Source organism: Calonectris borealis, chromosome 6 (assembly GCF_964195595.1).
Source record: "Calonectris borealis chromosome 6, bCalBor7.hap1.2, whole genome shotgun sequence".
Taxonomy (NCBI): domain Eukaryota; kingdom Metazoa; phylum Chordata; class Aves; order Procellariiformes; family Procellariidae; genus Calonectris; species Calonectris borealis.
The window spans coordinates 28,360,744-28,373,886 of NC_134317.1; the positions used below are offsets into that span (position 1 = coordinate 28,360,744).

The window sequence follows — 13,143 nt, forward strand, 5'->3', positions numbered from 1 at the left end:
ACAAGTTGCTTTGAGAGCTTGGGTAGGAAGGTTCTACAGAGGGACCTGGACAGGCTGGATCGATGGGCCGAGGCCAACTGTATGAGGTTCAACAAGGCCAAGTGCCGGGTCCTGCACTTCGGCCACAACAACCCCAGGCAACGCTACAGGCTTGGGGAAGAGTGGCTGGAAAGCTGCCCAGAGGAAAAGGACCTGGAGGTGCTGGTCGACAGCCGGCTGAATATGAGCTGGCAGTGTGCCCAGGTGGCCAAGAAGGCCAACGGCATCCTGGCTTGTATCAGAAATAGTGTGGCCAGCAGGAGTAGGGAGGTGATCGTGCCCCTGTACTCGGCACTGGTGAGGCCGCACCTCGAATATTGTGTTCAGTTTTGGGCCCCTCACTACAAGAAGGACATGGAGGTGCTGGAGCGTGTCCAAAGAAGGGCAGCAAAGTTGGTGAAGGGTCTAGAACACAAGTCTTATGAGGAGCAGCTGAGGGAACTGGGACTGTTTAGCCTGGAGAAGAGGAGGCTGAGGGGAGACCTTATTGCTCTTTGCAACTACCTGGAAGGAGGTTGTAGCAAGGTGGGTGTTGGTCTCTTCTCCCAAGTAACAAGCGATAGGACGAGAGGAAATGGCCTCAAGTTGCGCCAAGGGAGGTTTAGATTGGATATGAGGAAAAATTTCTTCACCGAAAGGATTGTCAAGCCTTGGACCAGGCTGCCCAGGGAAGTGGTTGAGTCATCATCCCACCATACCTGGAGGTATTTAAAAGACATGGTGCTTAGGGACGTGGTTTAGTGGTCGTCTTGGTAGTGTTAGATTAATGGTTGGACTCGATGATCTTTAAAGGTCCTTTCAAACCTAAATGATTCTATGATTCTTTCTGGATCACCTTTTGGCCTGCGTGTCCTGTGCCTTGGGGTCCCTTCCTTGAGGAAGTTCTTGATCTTGTTTTTTTTGGAACAAGAGTAATAGCTAGTCAAATAGTAAATATTGGACCAGCGACAAATGGCTTTAGTTGGTTCTCTCCTTAATGAATGTATTGTTAGGTGATTTCCAATAGTTTTGATGAAGTAAGTCCTTGATTGTGTGTTTTGTCTTTTCTCTGTAGCTTTTTTACAGGAAGTGGTATGGGTTTTGAAGCATTTATTACATACTCTGGGGTATTGGTGGTCGCAGTTTGCACGAAGAGGGAATATGCAACAGTGATGCTGCCTGACCATTGTTTTTTTGACTCTCTCTGGGTAAGATTTGATACTGGAAAACACTTTGTTTAGGATAGTACTCTTAGCTCAGAAATCAAAGTTCATTTTTTTAGTTGTTTTACAAATAGTCTATTTTATCATGTTTAAATAATTCATTGCATAAGAACAGATCTAATCTCAAATAATGCAAGCAATTTCCGTGTAGATTAGTGGTTGATTGAGCTAAATTATGCCTATGTTATTAGGCATTTGTTACTGATAAGCGTTGTGTTTAGAGACTTTTTAAACATGCAGATTTTTTTAATATTAAATTACATAACAAGCACTGGTGGCTGTGGTGCTATGTGAATGAATAAAATGTGCTACTGTGTTGCTGCCTTGCCCTTTTCTGTTTCCATACTTAAGGACTGATGTGCATTATCATGAAAGAGCTGTATCTCTTTCCCTTCAAAAACCTCTTTACATGTAAACTACTTTAAAATGGAAGCAGCTGATAAGTGGTCTTATCTTCTTATTGATGCTTTGGATTTATTTTCTTAAGTGGTTTCCTCACCAGATTAGTAGAGATGAAGTTAAATACTTCCATACAGTCATTTCACTGCTTTTTAATAGTGACTTAATTATTTTATATTGCTTAACCAGCACAACATAACTATTGTTCACATGCCTGGAAAGAGGCCTTTTGGTCAGAGCCTTGTGTACATCTACGTCAACGGACAGCAGAAGGTCTCTGCCCCACTTCGATTCCCTGCCATGAATGAAGTAAGCTTACCTTCTGAGTCATACCCCTGTCCTGATGAGCTCACATAGAACACTGAGAACCTAGTTGGCTTTTTTAATTTGGAAATTGTGTAAGAGTTTAAGATAGCTTAGCCTTTTGCTAATAAGCTTTTGATCAACTTTGGACAGCGTCCAGGGTATCAATTTGGCGTATAACTAACCATTAATTAGTGCTTGTTTAGTCAAAACCCAGATTACCTTGATTAGATTGTGAGGTTTTCTCCAACATAATTACCTAAACATACTAACATAATTTACGATGAGTAAACCATAATAAATCACACCTCTGCCACTAGGATTGGTGTGACAGTACTCAATGAGGAATATTCCCTGTTGTTTTCAGCAGTAACTTTTTTTACTTGTATTTTCTGTATGTTCCCTTAATATGCTAGTCTTATACCTGCTTTGTGAGCTGGATAAGCAGTTTACATGCAGCTAATCTAACCATTTTGAATGTGTGCACAGTTAGCCTGGAAAAACAAACTAGCTATTAAAATGAGTATATGTCATGTTTAGTTTTCTTTGTAAGCATTGTCCATGCTTTTTGTGGAACAAATCCAATTTAAACTGGGCTACAATACTGAACATTCTTCCCTCTTTTGTAAGTCCTAATTTGATATTTGTTAAATATGTTGAGCAAACACTTAAATTGGACACAGTCATAGTAAAATCAGTATAACACTTAAAAAATGAGAATAAATGTAATTTCCATTGCGAGATAAAACTATGGATTAAAACTCTGAATAAGCACTGTAAATATCAAGGTACCTAGAAGTACGGCAAGTAAGCTTCCCATGAGAGCTTCTATTTGAGTGGAATAACTGATACGAGAAATGTACAGTAGCAGATATGCTGGGCTAGTATTTTGGAATATAATCCAAAAGAGGAATGTTTACCAGGGTATCTGGAGCACCATCCTTCTTGGCTTTGCTCCTGCCAGAGGTCACACAACAGTTGAGGTGACCAAATTGCTCTTAATTGGAGAAAGGGCACTCTCTGCTGTTGTGGAAAGCATATGGGTTTTTTTGGCCTACTGTGCTGGATTGCTTCTTTTCCAGGGTACGCCAGAACTTGTTGCTCTTGGTTTAATTTATTTAGTTCAGGTTGGCCAGAGATAGTTTTCAGATTTGCTTTGTAAACTGTGAAAAAAGGAGGTTAGATTTACAGTATGTGTTTTGTTTTCTTCCATGCGTGACTCTCCAGTCTTTTACTTCTTGCTGCATTGGTTCAGCTGGTCAAAGAACAACAACTCCTCCTCCATCTCAGATACCAGATCCGCCTTTTTCCTCCCCTGTTATGCCCCATCGGACATCACTTGGGGGCATTCTCTCTACAGGAAGTTGGGGTGGGGTGCTTGGAAAACCAGAGCTCATCACCAAGATGATCTCAGCAGGGACTCAGGACAGTGAATGGGGATGTCCAACATCTTTGGAGGGCCAACTTGGATCAGTTATCATCTTTCATGAAGCACTGCAACCTCCTCAGGTGAAAGCATTATATTTAGCAGGTAAGTGGTGATTGTACTGGTTTTAGTGGAATAAAAAGGATAAGTTATGGACAAGACCCCCCTGAGCTTTGCTCTACATGGACACATAATGAAGAAGTTACAATCCAGAAGAATTGCAGAGCTGACCGAAGTGAGAGGGCCTTATAACAAATAAGCTTAAAATGGAATGATAAGTATTTTAGGAAGTTTTATTTAAAATGTTATGTTTGCATAAGCTATTCTATTTATCATATGTACAGACCTGCCAGAATCAAAATGGTAGGTATTATTTTCACTTTAAGTTCTTAATTTTTGCTACTGTTTGCCTACATGTGAGTTTACAGTTGAGACTCTTCAAAGTATTGCCATTGTTTTGATAGGCCACTTAGAAGTGATTTATGCTTGAGAATTTTTCCACAAGAATCAATTAATAATTAAGGAGTCATTTTAAAAAAGAAGATTCTGATAAGCTATGTCTCACAGTTCAAGGTGTTAAGATATTAAGTTCCATAATGACTTGAGGTTGTTAGAGATTAACATAAAAACACTTCTGTTATTTAAAGGAAATACTTTGTATTACTAAACAAAACTATCTTGAAGATTACTCATTTTCTGGATATTTGGGCTTGATGATGGGAAGATTGGTGACAAATATGAGATAGGTATTTGTAAAGACAGAAACATTAGAGCTATTTGAATGTATAAAAAAACCTTCTTTGTATAGTTTAGCTTTTTATCAAGAATGCATTTCTTTTTAAGCAGACCCTATGGAATGAATGATTTAAGTCATAGAGATTACTTCAAACCATGTCTCAAATAGATATGGTTCAGAGCGTCCTATTTGTTGTTGCAACAAAGTATAGTAGTATAAAATTTGTGAAGGTCAACGTTAATATCCAGTGGACTCTTAAATATATATGCTATAAATATTTAATTTTATATTTAATTTATGTATTTTTTTTAATAGGTCCAAACTGTTTAACTCCATGGAAATCTCAAGAGGCTGAAGTAGCAGATCTCCCCAGTAAGGTGCTGCTTCATTATACACCAAAGGTATGAAACAATACATAACTTCTCTGATTACACAGTGTGCAGTAATTTCAGAATATGTTCTAGATGGTCTTTTTTTTGCTTTGCTGTTGCTGTTTCGTAGAACAGGTGAGCTTGCCATCTTTACGCTGTGGTTATTATGGGAAGATAAGGAGCAGTGAGAGCTTTCTTAAGCTGTAGTCTTATGCAGAGATAGTAGGTTTTGTTCTTGTTTGGCAAAAGGACAGAATTATCAAGTACAATTGTGAATGTCAAATCTAAGATAACATATATGATGTTCCAGAGGTTCCAAATTGTTTAAATACTTTAATATCAACACAATGGCACTAACTTCCTAAAACATATTATGCATCATTGAGAAATCTTATGTGTTCAAGGATCTGTAACTTGTTTCCTAAATGATATTGTAGCCTCTTGATTTGTTTAATAGGCCTGCAGAAACCCAATTTGTCTTGACCTGTCTGCAAATCTTTTACATGGAAGACTAACTGGAAACAAAGTAGTGAACTGGGACATCAAGGTAAATGCATACTGAAGAAGCAGACTCTGATGTAAATATGACAGTGATTGTATACATTCACATAACTTTTGGAATGCCGGAAGTTACTATCATAATGCAAATGACATTTAGCAGATACAGCATTTTTTTGTAATGAGAATTAATGGGTTAATGCTGTAGCTGGAGTAGTATTACATTACATTTATTGAGAACTTACAAGGGCTACTGGTCTTAATGTCATAGTAATGCATTAAGATATTTTGTGGTAGTGACTACTTTTCGTAATCTGTTCAATGCATGTTGTGTGTTGAAAGCATTTTATCATCTCTAGGGGATTCTGTCATGGTTTTCTTGCAGTCTTAAACTCTGTATTAGATTAAGATTAGTAGGGTTAAGTTAACACTTGTGACTTTTGCTGTGTTAGTCATATACAAAATATTATTGAATTGCAGACTAACTTCAGCAGAAGACAAGATGTGGAGTTAAAATATTACAAGAATCTAGTTTTTTTAAGAGATAAATTAATCTAGTTGTCTTAATTTACTTTTGATTTGGGGTTGGCAGGACTAGATCATCTCACAGTCCAAAAGCCTCACTTCAGAGAAAACACCAAATATTCACTAAAGTGTTATACCTTATTCTGTCTCTGCTATATGCTAATTGTCCAATATTTTTTCCTTATTGTTGAATATGTTGGGATATCTGATTCTTACAGGCTATGCAAATAATCTTTGTTTAACTTTTGCTAGCAGTTGTAATTACAGCATTACTGCTATATTAGTATTGGAGTTTAAAATTTAACATTTTCTGGATGAACCTGTTTCTGGTCTCCTGCTCAAACATTCTATTATAGCAAAACTGTCCTATATTTTGTTTTTTGTTTTTTGTTTTGTTTTCTTAAACAAAAGGGTCCTTATATCCTTCTGGTTAATCAGTTAATTTCTTAGTCTCATGCCACTGACAGTTCAGATCTGACTTTTTACTATAGAATTAAAAATCACCATTTTGTCAACTCAGCACTGCCAACGAGATTTAGTATTAGTGGTTTAGACTTTCTTGATGCTCCACAAACAGAATACCATTTAGGCAAGTTACATGTCCGTTAGATGTTTTCTGTGTAAAATAGCAAATGGTCTTCTACTTGCTAGTTCGTGGAGAGGAGGACGAAACCATGAAATGCACACCAGCTTAATATATACCTTTGTGTACCTGTCTGCTTATTTGTTCCCTGATCACTAACACATACTAATATCAAAAATCAAAGTCAGACTTAGCTCTATGCATGAGGAAATCAAGTTATTTTAAGGGCTCTTAGCTTTGAGAAAAAATAAAATCCAAAGTCTGAGTGTCAGTAGAATACCACATCTTTTTTTGTCTTGAGGAAAAATGTACGAACAAATAAATATGAGCTCCTTTTTTTTTTTTAAGAACAGCGAACAATCAACTGTACTAGCAAATTAATTAATAAGGAAATATTGTTGGAGCTACACTGTGTATATGCTGATTTGTGGATGTTGGAGCTACACTGTGTATATGCTGATTTGTGGAGAGTAATGTTAAGAAAATTCAGACACTTACTAGTTAATTTTGCTATGATATGAATAGTTTGAAACTACTGCAATTCATTCTCTTCACCCAGTAGTGGGAAGAGGGGTGGGTGAGGAGCATTTAGATCTCCAGCTCTATGGGAAAGCATATTGTGCGTACAAGTTTTAGGAGAATCATTCATTAACAAACATGATGAGGTTTAGCACCCTCCTGAGGAGAACTAGAGTGAGGAAAAAATCACAAGAGTTGATTAAGGAGCTCATGAGGAGGTAGGTACACCCTAGAAGGAGCTACAGTTACTGCTGTCTTGTGGTTCAAACAAATTCTGTTTTTCAAGTTGATTTCTGTTTCCAAAAGCTGCAGGTCTGTGGTGCTTCTTGTTTTGCTCAAAAAACATAGAAATCTTCATCCATGAGATAAATTTTGCAGATTTAAAAAACTTTCTTAATTTAATTGTTCAATTTTGTTAAATTCACCTTAATAAACGTGGGCTGGAGAGGGAGCATCATAAAGACACATGGAGCAGAGTAACAATTGAAAAAGCAGAAAACGACGGAGGAGAAAAGGATGATTTTCTCCACTTCTCCCCAACATTTCTGACTGGGAAGGGAGAGCGATATCCCACGTTAATAAACTGGCTTACAGGACGTTGGGTTTTTTTGCTGTTAAAATTTTGCTACACAGTAGTTTTTGTTGGACTAAGCTGGCCAATTGAATAGGCGTCTCTGGCTAGTTTGCCTGAGACCCTGGTTTTCTAAGTGGCATTGTGAATCACTTCTAGAAATCTTGTGATTTGAATATGTTCTACCTTACCACAAGAAACATTGTTTGAAGTCTCATGCTATACCTGCTTGTTAGGAGGGGGGGGAAAAGGGGGCTTAGGAGACTTGAATTTTAAAAAGAGGCTTAGAATTGAGGTATGTGTAAAGTTACTTTAAGAAAAAATAATCAAATTTTATTATTTTTTAATTGCTTGAAGTTGAAATCTTGCAGGAGTATGATTAAAGCACAGGTCTGTATAATCTTTTCTTAGTTTGCTGCAAGTAACTTAGAAATCAGAAAAATATGTTTTTCCTGTTTTTCAAATGTATTTAGCAGAAGATTCTGAGATTTGTATCCTTCAGTTTCCTGTGTTTAGGTGTGGGGAGGAGGAAGGAAATGTAAAAATGCACTTTCACAACAAGAGCTGACAGGATGGCGTGTGTGTAAGTGCAGCGTCTAAAACTTGGGCAGCTCTGTTGTTAAACAGTGTTTTAAACTGGTTTCAAAGTGGCGTGTGAAACATTCTGATTAATTTGTGAGTACATAAGGTTCCTTGTATTTGGAGTAAATTTCTGTTATGTACTTCAGGGGATTTTATTTATGGTGATGTTTTTCCTCCTTTTTCTCTTGATTTAGGATATGATCAACTGCATTGGTGGAGTGAATGTGCTGTTTCCATTGCTGGAGCAGATCAGTTTTCTTGGTGGACAAATGCCTGAAAAGTCTGAAGGGGAAACTCTACCTCCAGAACTAGTTACTCCTGTAGAGGGAGACTGGGTGGTATTGTCATCCACAAAGGCGTCAGGTAGGAAAGTACAGTTGAACTGAAATAATTTTTAAGCTTGATTTTAAAAGTCTTCCTATGAATAACAGAAAGCCATTTTATTATGTGCTGACTTTTCCGGAGTACCTATGTAAAGCTGAAAGGCTCTTTCTGTTCCTAGATACCTGACATGGATACTGAATACCAGGAGTTCATCACTATGTAAAATTAACTTACTAACATATTTCAAATATAGCTATATTTAATAGCGCTATTTTTCTTTTCATGATTTACTATTACATTAGTGTAAAAGTATGCAGTTTTTTAATTTCTGTTCTGAAAAGTTTGTTCTGATTATTTTGAGAAATTGTGTTTGATGCAAAGCCTACTAATATCAATAGGAGGAGCTTTCCTACAACTTGAATGCTTGGTCAGACAGCCACATGAAGACTTTGCAGCACCAGAATAGTACTGTTTAGCCTTTAGCCAAACTTTTATTTTCTTAGGAAAATGTTCAGACTCCTACCTCTCCCACGCACAGTCAGATTTTAGTATTAAAATTAAAAAAAAAATGGAAAGGAAGCTTTAAGAATACATTTTTTAAAACTGTGCTAATATTGAGGGTTATGTTAACAGAAACCACTGGGAAATCAGACCTTGCAAGGGAGAACAGCGTTTTTTTGTTTCAAATATGAAATGGTGGCATAAAGTAAAAAAACGTATCTTTTTCTCTCTCTCTCTTAATTTTTTGTGTATCATGGCTAGAAAGTGTCAGTTTGCAACTACAGGGGGAGCATACGTAAAAGATTGTAACTGAAAGAGAAGTTTGTCTGTAACCTATAGCCAGATGGATGAAGCAACTGAAGTCAGAACTGGGGTTACCTTGTTTTGGAGAGGCATGGAATGGATATGACTCTGCACTGGAAAAGTCTAAAGACAGCCTACAGCTAGGGAACAAACAGAAAAGGAGTTGAGAAGTTCAGGAAATAGTGAGGAATACGAGCACTTGATTTTACTTCTTCCCCTCTACTTTTATGCAGTGGTCCAATAATAAACCATGAGGGTTTTGCTACTGTTGTTCTGTTTTGCAGAAGCACGCTTGGAAAAGAACATTGTTGCAACTTTCATCTTGATGATAAAACACTTTGTTCAGAGACACCATGTTAATCAAGAAAATCTCATTCACTCCCATGGAGTTGCCACCCTAGGAGCCTTGTTACAGAAGGTAAGCAAATTTGAGAAACATCCTTTAGTAATGAATGTTATGGATGAGGTCCTGATTACTTTGAAACATTTTTAGTTTGGCCAGGATGTGAGGGTCTTCAAAGGTCTCCTTAGTACATGCTTTTCTTTCTCATGTTTCTGTAAACAAAAAGGTGTGAGGAGTTGGTCTTGATCTGCAAAGTGTGGGTTTTATTTTTATGTTCTGCTTTTTTTTTATAGATACTGTATTGTATGATTCTTCAAACTAGAGTGGTTTTGTGTTTCTTGTATTGCTTTAATGGAAGCAGACATTGCTGTAGAAGATAAGACTCTCAAAATTTGATTTTAAAAAATTAAGTTGCTTATGTTATTCAATGTTTTGAGTGCTAACATCTGTTGTTATTTTGAAAGGTGCCAAGGAACTTAATGGATGTGAATGTACTGATGGCTGTACAGTTGTTGATAGAACAAGTCTCAGTAGAAAAGAACATGCAGCTTTTGCAACAGATGTATCAACACTTACTTTTTGACTTCAGTATCTGGAACAGCGGGGACTTCCCCTTCAGAATTGGTGAGCTCTTGGACTTGGGCAACTGCGCAAAGGCACAGTACTACTCACTTGATATAAATCTTTATCTAGGTTCTAATAGAAAACTTTATATTGTAGGGCATATACAATATCTTTCTACAATCATCAAAGACAGCAGAAGACTCTTCAGAAAGAAGTATGGTGTGCAGTTTCTTCTAGACACACTCAGGATTTATTATGGGTATGAGTTTTACCTCTTCTAACTCTTCCTCATTTATTGTATGTGGCTGTCGTCGTTTTTTTTCCCCCATGATCCTAGTGAGAAAATTAATAAATAAAACTGCAGGTTGGCTTTTGGTGGTTGATTTAATTTTCAAAGTTGCATTAATTTTTTTTTCCCATTTGACTTGCTACTTCTCCTTTACTTTAATTTTTATGATAGGATTATATAAAATTTATGTCAATGATACTAGAAATGCTTGGAAAAGTCATTAAAATTACAAAATTGAATCAACAATGCAAATTAAGTCATAGATCATTACCATTATGAAAACAGAGGTTTATCATTTTAAGTTATTTTGTTCTTTTATATCCTTGTAGAATTTGAAGTAGGACTTTTTTAGGAATTTAAAATTTTAGCTTTCAGTCTTGGTGATTTATATCTGCTTATGAATATAGTTATGTCATTGAGCAAGATTGGATAGAAACCTTGCTCTTCCCTTAGGAGGGTGGGAGGGGGGAACATGAAATCCTGACCTGTATCTAGATCAGTACAAGTCTACATTTCAGGGCTTTTGTAGACTTGGTAAGTCTGATCTAGTGTTGCTTATTACTATTCAGTTGCTTTACTTCAGTAAAAATTGAGCTTGTGCCATGATATCTGGGTAGATGAAAAATTACAAAACTAGCACAATCAAATTGCTATTAATGAGCCATGAAGAACTTCCTTAGGTTGCTTTTCCTGTCTGTTGGTGTATAGGAGTGGCTGTAAAGACAGTGATTTGGCTCCTGATGACCTGAGAACAATACGGACATCCCTCTATGGACTGATCAGGTATTTCCTGAGCAAAGGTGGAACACATGAAGAAATACAGAGCATCATAGGATACATAGCTGCCACCAGCGAAGAGGAGCAGGTATCCAATATGGCATAAATTAATAGTTTAAACTTATATGTTTTGGTTTTGCTTCTTGGTGTTCAGAAATCTTGTGTCTTGTGTGCTTAAAAGAGGGGGGAACAAAAAAGAAAGACTACAAGCAAAGTGTTACTTGATGCGTGGTTCTGTTTAGATGTAGCTGAGGCAGGTTATAGAAGCACACCGGAAACTTGACAAAGTGCTCTGCAGGTGGCCATATTTTTACGTTATTTTTTTCCCCTGAAGAGGGCAGAAAGCACGTGATGCGTAATACTGCCATTAGAAAAGTTCTCTTAGTTTACAAAACCAGATGAATTGGACTTCAACTGATCAGAAGTTGTAATGATGCGGTTTCTATTTTGTAGACATCAACAGAACTTGAACTTGCTTTGTAGCTCTAATTACAGTTTGATAAGGTGTTCTATATATAGAAAAAAATGTATTAAAAAAAATCTCATTTTAAATGCAGTAATATTGAGCAGACAAAATGTCTATTTTATAACAAGCAAAGGCTAAAATTTAAAAACCAAGAAAATTTTCCCCAAACAGAGCATGAAGTCTGAATGAACTGTGGATTAATATAGTTGTCTTAATTTTGTAGCTCTGTGGAATTCTGGATGTTCTCTTCAGCCTACTTCATTCCAGCCCAACCCCAGACCAGCTTTTTTTGTTGCTTTTTGAACCAGGGAATGCTGATATTCTTTATGCTCTGTTATTGCATCAAAGATACTCTGACAGGCTTAGAGAACTTGTGTTCAAGGTAATGAATTAAATTATATGTTCTTAAATTAATCAATTGAACATAAATTTGTATTTTTCAATGGTCTGACTGCAGAAGTGTATGCAATTGCAAAGATACTAATCATCCAAGTTTTAATTTTTTTCTTCTCTCTTCTGTTATGTCAGCTAGATGTTACTGTTTACTGCCATAATCACAATGGAATTAGTGTTCTCAAAGTAAAGTACTGGCATCTTTTAAAAAAAAAAAAAGTCCATGTTGTTTGATTTAGTTTACAAAGTAAACTTTTAAAACAGTGGACCGGCATGTTATATCATACACAATTGAGTTTAAGAGGACTGGATGCTCCCTTGTGTTTATTTTGCATTTGTGTGTACTTTTTCTTGCAGATTGTGGAAGAGATGCTGAAATGTACTAAAGTTTATGAACGTAGTAAGCACCGTATGAGACTCAGAGAAGTGGGATACTCTGGACTGGGACTCCTTCTGAATGAATCACCAGTTACTGTTTCTTTTATTAAAAACCTTCTTAACCAAGTTCTGTATGCAGGTAATTGACAAGTGGTGTGTCTGCCATTAGTAAACTCCTGCTGCTCAGAGGCAAACATATTTGTCTTTTTGTTCAGGAAAACCTGAGCTGTTAACTTACAGAGCTGTTCTATTCAAAGTTCCCATTAGTCTCAGCTAACGTTTTCTTAGTTCCCTGAAGTTTGTTCCCTTTACTACCCCTGGATGTAGAGGTGACCTCCAAGGCAATTTTTAATATTTAGCTGTTATATTCTCTTGCACGATATCGTTTGTGTTGTTTTTTCTTTCTCCCCTACAGATCCTGCTGTGAATTATAAAGATCTCATAGCTGTAGTGCATCTGGCTCATAGATCAGATATAAACGTGAGAGTGGTTATCTGTAGAAAGGTTAGTTGTCTTCTTTAAAACTGGAATACTGTCCTTTAAGCCCATAAGCTGTACAGTGTGATATCTTAATTATTTATTTGAGACACAGTGGCGGTATTTGTTGCTATGGCTTGCTTTGGCAATGATTTATGTTAAAAATGAAGCCCATCTGTCACTTAATGTTGAATTTTGTGTATTCAAGTTCTTTTAAAAACCAAAACAAAAAGCAAAGCTGCTATCATGATTCTCAAATAGCTTGTATTTTCTACAGGTTAGAGATAGTAGACTCCTTGAATTACTGAGTTTTCTCAAAGGATGCTTAAGACCACGATCAAAGTTTTGTTTGTATTCTTAGTATGTTATTTTGATAGAACATATTATGGTTCAAAAGAGTGATTGTGGATGCAAGGAAGAGATGGGGAAGGAACAGTGACTTTTTACTAAACTGAGCGCTCTCTGGCTTGTATCACTGGAATTAGTAGTACTGAATGTAGCTGTGAGGCACTATATTGTCTATTAAGGTTTCTCAAAGTGAAAAAAGTGAAACAATAATGTACACTCTGTAAGC

The 13,143-nt window shown here is 36.7% G+C and overlaps 1 protein-coding gene across 17 annotated transcripts in view; it reads left to right on the forward strand.

The window, feature by feature from the left end:
- Window positions 1-13,143, forward strand: part of NBEAL1 (neurobeachin like 1) — a 94,822-nt gene that overhangs the window by 46,054 nt on the left and 35,625 nt on the right. For 16 of the 17 annotated variants that reach the window (XR_012674133.1, XR_012674132.1, XR_012674130.1 and 13 more), the window contains 13 exons: window positions 1,094-1,226; window positions 1,830-1,949; window positions 3,171-3,474; window positions 4,421-4,506; window positions 4,934-5,023; window positions 7,949-8,117; window positions 9,167-9,300; window positions 9,690-9,849; window positions 9,946-10,048; window positions 10,787-10,943; window positions 11,545-11,703; window positions 12,072-12,231; window positions 12,508-12,596. Coding sequence is in view for 13 of the 17 variants with exons in the window: in XM_075153399.1 (XP_075009500.1) it covers window positions 1,094-1,226; window positions 1,830-1,949; window positions 3,171-3,474; window positions 4,421-4,506; window positions 4,934-5,023; window positions 7,949-8,117; window positions 9,167-9,300; window positions 9,690-9,849; window positions 9,946-10,048; window positions 10,787-10,943; window positions 11,545-11,703; window positions 12,072-12,231; window positions 12,508-12,596 (1,864 nt within the window). In the remaining 4 variants the exon portion in view is untranslated. The remainder of the gene's footprint in view (window positions 1-1,093; window positions 1,227-1,829; window positions 1,950-3,170; window positions 3,475-4,420; window positions 4,507-4,933; window positions 5,024-7,948; window positions 8,118-9,166; window positions 9,301-9,689; window positions 9,850-9,945; window positions 10,049-10,786; window positions 10,944-11,544; window positions 11,704-12,071; window positions 12,232-12,507; window positions 12,597-13,143) is intronic. The other variant, XM_075153403.1, reaches the window with a different exon arrangement.